The 4,704-nt window shown below is 35.6% G+C and overlaps 1 protein-coding gene across 1 annotated transcript in view; it reads left to right on the top strand.

Annotated features, from left to right (window-relative positions):
• Positions 1-2,423: 2,423 nt before the first annotated feature.
• LOC108765215 (uncharacterized) overlaps positions 2,424-4,704 on the top strand; it is a 4,444-nt gene continuing 2,163 nt past the window's right edge. Inside the window, exon 1 of the mRNA XM_018513813.1 lies at positions 2,424-2,446. Within this exon, the coding sequence (XP_018369315.1) occupies positions 2,424-2,446 (23 nt within the window). The remainder of the gene's footprint in view (positions 2,447-4,704) is intronic.

Genomic DNA, 4,704 nt, shown 5'->3' with positions numbered 1-4,704 from the left:
GAGATTAATATTAAATCTAGCATACTTTAATCTTGTGTTCATTTTTAATATAAAATAGTATGATAATATAAGATTCCTACTCTCATTGTTGACTACTATCTCAATGTTGACTACTATCTCAATGTTGGCCACTCAAATTGCTTTTCTTTTTGACATTAGTAACAAACAAGAATCAGTAAAATTAACTGTAGACATTAAATTCATATATATTTTAGTAATTACAATGTTTATTCTGATATAAAGAGAAAAAGTTTTTATTCTTTAATTAGAAATTTGTTTATTACAAAAATACAACATTAAACAATTTACCATTATATTCACTTATCCTCAAAAAAGCCTTTTTAATCGGAACTTGCTTTTGTGTTAAAGTCTGTGTTTTCATATTACTTGTATCACTTTCGACAATCTGCAGACTGCATGACGAAGATTCAGAATCAGGATTATCGATGACATGATTATTTTCAGATGTAATATCTTTTTGTTGAGTTATTACAGCTTTATGCTTTCGCTTCAGGTGGTTTTTTAAGTTTGTCGTATTGTTGTGATGTTTGTAAATATTATTGCACAACGTGCAACGCTTTGATATTGCATCATGGAAAATGAAATACTGTTTAATCAAGTCTTTATCAGATTTAGATGCCACTTTATTGGCAATATTTTTTGAAATAGTGCCTGTTGACATTGTCAGTTGATGCTTTTTACTTTCTCTGGACCTACAGTTTACAAAGATAATATAAAGATAATATCAAGAACTTCTAAAAATTTAATATTTAAAATGATTTAAACTTGTACTGGATATATGCGACATATATATAATTACATTCACACACAATAGCATTCCGTAATTTACTGCGAATATTGAAAATCTATAATATACATAATGTAAACTATATAGATTTTCAGTATTTGCAGTGAATAACGGAATACAGCTAATAACTTTTTATGACTTACGTTTTCCTCTGCTATTTTATTCTCGACACTACAAACATAACCGTTTTGTTCTCTGTCATGCTAGTCTTAGGGCCACTTTCACCAAGCTCAATAAGTTAACCAGCCTAGTAACTGTAACGAAGTAGAAAGAGATAGAAATAGTTCTATCTCTTTCTATTTTATTACAGTTACTAGGTTAAGTGAACTGACGATGGTGAAAGTGGCCCTCTATATTTTTAGATTTAACGGAATATGTCAATCGGATGCAAGAGCTCACCGAGCGCTTAGTGAGCGGTTGTAGTACTGAATGCGCCTAATGATGTTACTTAAGTACGCATCAGATTACCGACTCTGCAAATTACCGACTGCCAACTCTGACTGCCGACCAATAATATACCAATCGGGTGGCATCCAGTTGGACACGGCTCAATTGGACACGAGCTACTCACAGCGCTTGAGACTACAAAGCTCCTAAGCACCGGTCGCTGTGATTGGTGATGTCCAATCGAGCCGTGATCAATCGGGATCACCCCGACCAATCACATATTGAATCAGTCTTATTGTAATTGATCCATTGCGCTAGAGCAGTAGCAAAGCTCTAGGTGCCGTGATTGGCAGCATACAATAGCTTCGTGCTTCCTTCTTTTCAAAATTAATGATTAGTAAAAATTGAGAATCGTCGATACGATTCTCTGAAAAATTGGATCGATTCCGAAAGAATCGAGAAATAAAACAATCGAATTAAAATCGATTTTTCAAGAACAAAAAGAACCGGTTCTCGATGCATCGGTTCGAGAGTCGGCATTACTAGCGCAATGGTAGCGGTGCCACTTTTTATCGCGCCCTGATACAAAGAAGGTGATCCCGATTGATCACGGCTCGATTGGACACCATTAATCACAGCGACCGGTGCTTAGGAGCTTTGTAGTCTCAAGCGCTGTGAGTGGCTAGTGTCCAATTGAGCCGTGTCCAACTGGGTGCCCCACGCTCACTTGAGTTAGACTCTCTATTCCTACTGGAATATAATAATCGATATTTTTTTGTTCATGCACTTGGCGTATATACAGGGTGTCCCATTTTAAATAACGGATAGGAATATCTCGGATGGTAAGCAGTTTGGAGGAAATTTGTTTGTACAAAAGTTGTAGGGTACAGACAAGGCTAACTTATGGTGACCTTGACCTTGACCTTGACGATGACCTTCAAGGTCATTTCAATATCAAGTCAATTTTTTCAAATGGAACCCATTATTTTTTAACCCTGAAGTGGAAAGAGCGGAAGATTTTACGTCCGAATATGACCTTGACCTTGATCTTCACCGCTACCTTCAAGTGCTCCTTCACCGCTCTATGGTGAGGTTCTATAGTTCTTTTCGGTTTGTGTCCATTAATTTGGACCTCCCTGTCGGCCAGCATTTAGCATGGTTGAACCTGAGCTGATATAGCCCGAGCGGATCGTAAGCCACAACCCCCCCACCACGAGAAGGTGGACACATGGGGGCACCCAGCCAGTTAAGGCAAGATAGAGGATTCACCCAGCCAATTAAGGCAAGATAAAGGAATCACCCAGCCAGTTAAGGCAAGATAAAGGAATCACCCAGATGCATTTAGCATGGTTGTACCTGAGCTAATATAGCCCGAGCGGATCGTAAGCCACAACACCCCCACCACGAGAAGGTAGACACATGGGGGCACCCAGCCAGTTAAGGCAAGATAGAGGAGTTACCCAGCCAGTTAAGGCAAGGTCGAGTATCATCTAGTTATCAACCTCAAGATTTAATGTCTGACCTCATGTTAAAGTCCACTCCATAAGCAAATTTATCTAACTAAATGTTCAAATAATTGACCGTTATTATCAAGGCATAACTGAATGCGATTTTGAAAACTTCTAATGGTTGCAAGAAGAACATTTCTTGGAATGTTGCGACGTGCGCTTGTTATGCGTTCCATCATATTTTGTCTTGTGGTGGGTGCTTCAGCGTAGACAATATTTTTCAGATAGCCCCACAAAAAGAAGTCCAAATTAGACAAATCTGAAGATATCGGACTCCACTCTACAAATCCACCACGTCCTATCCATTGATTCGTGAATCTGATATTTAAATAGTCACGAACTATCCTGGCATAATGAGGAGGTGCACCATCTTGCTGAAACCACATGCGGACTCTCGTGTGTAGATCAACATTTTCGAGCAATTTCGGTAAATCATTTATTAAAAATTGTAAATAGTTGTGACTATTTACATTTTCGTCGAAGAAATAAGGTCCAATCAAGTTTCCATTGACAATACCGCACCATACGATCAAACTCCAACGTTGCTGATGATTCACTTCATTTTATCATTCAAAAATACTTAACTCCCATTTTTTTCGATCTTTTTCGATCTTCTTCAGAGAATCTTACTCAGTTGATCATTAATAAGCATAATTTATATTAAATTACCGAAATCGTTTAAAATTTGTACGTAAAATCTTCCGCGCTTTCCACTTCCGGGGTAAAAAAAAGGGGTTCCGTTAAAAAAAAATCGACTTGACCTTAAAATAATCTTGAAGATCGAGGTCAAGGTCAATGTCAAGGTCATATTCGGACGTGAAATCTTCCGCTCTTTCCACTTCCGGGTTAAAAAATAAGGGGTTCCATTTGAAACAATTGACTTGATATTGAAATGACCTTGAAGGTCATCGTCAAGATCAAGATCAATCATAAGTTAGCCTTGTCTGTACCCTACAACTTTTGTATAAACAAATTTTCTCCAAAATGTTTACCATCCGAGATATTCCTATCCGTTATTTAAAATGGGACACCCTGTATATATATTTTTTAAAGAGGGTTTTTCTTTAGGAATTCTTATTATCGCGGGAATCGATTCCCGGTCTCGGCTTAGCACCTCGGTGACAGCAATGACGCGGTTTGATCATGATTATTTAATGATTTATTTTTCCACGACGCCTGAAGGGAAATTGTGGCGTCTTTTCATCTCAATGCCTGATTGTAAATGCGCTCATGCTACATAAATTTTATTGCCACGAATCACTCGAATAAGTATGGTTTTTACTTATTCTATATCCGCTATGAAAATTTTTGATGATACGTTCTTCAGATTCGTGTTACCGATTGAATTTGTTCTCGCTTTACTTTATTGATTATTTTATGGAATGTTTGCTAAATGAAGAAATCGTGTAATCCACTGGACGTAACATTATTTATAAAATAATGATATCAGAAAATTATATTATTTTATTTAATTCAAATATACAATTTTTTCAAAAAATGTATGAAATCTCTAAATTGCATTAAGTACAAGCATATGTACATTTTCTTCAAACATTCTTGTCGTACTACTTTCTTTAAAAAATAAAACCAAAGTGCAAAAAATTATATTCCAAACGTACTACAAACTTTTATTTCTTAAAAATAAGGCTTAAGTGATATATATTAAAGCTTTTTATTCTCATGTAAAGGTATTTCAATCAAAGTGATCTATATTTTATTATTCCAACTAATTAATTAAAATTTAATTCCAAAGAATTAAAAAAGTAAAAGTATAAAGTGTAATAATTTATTTCAAATAAAAACTTTTTACGGTAGAGAAACTTAGCACTGCTTTACGGTCAACAATACAAAATGCATGATATCAAGACAAAATCACCTTATTTACTAAAAAGTAAAAAAGGTGCGAAATCTACACGCTTGTATATGTGCTCTTGAAGAAAAAAAATGATGCGGATATACAGCGAAATTAATTTAATTTTTAATTGATTATGTTCACGGTTT

Source organism: Trachymyrmex cornetzi, unplaced genomic scaffold, assembly GCF_001594075.2.
Source record: "Trachymyrmex cornetzi isolate Tcor2-1 unplaced genomic scaffold, Tcor1.1 scaffold48, whole genome shotgun sequence".
In the NCBI taxonomy this organism is placed as follows: domain Eukaryota; kingdom Metazoa; phylum Arthropoda; class Insecta; order Hymenoptera; family Formicidae; genus Trachymyrmex; species Trachymyrmex cornetzi.
This window is presented reverse-complemented; position numbering and strand designations above follow the sequence as displayed.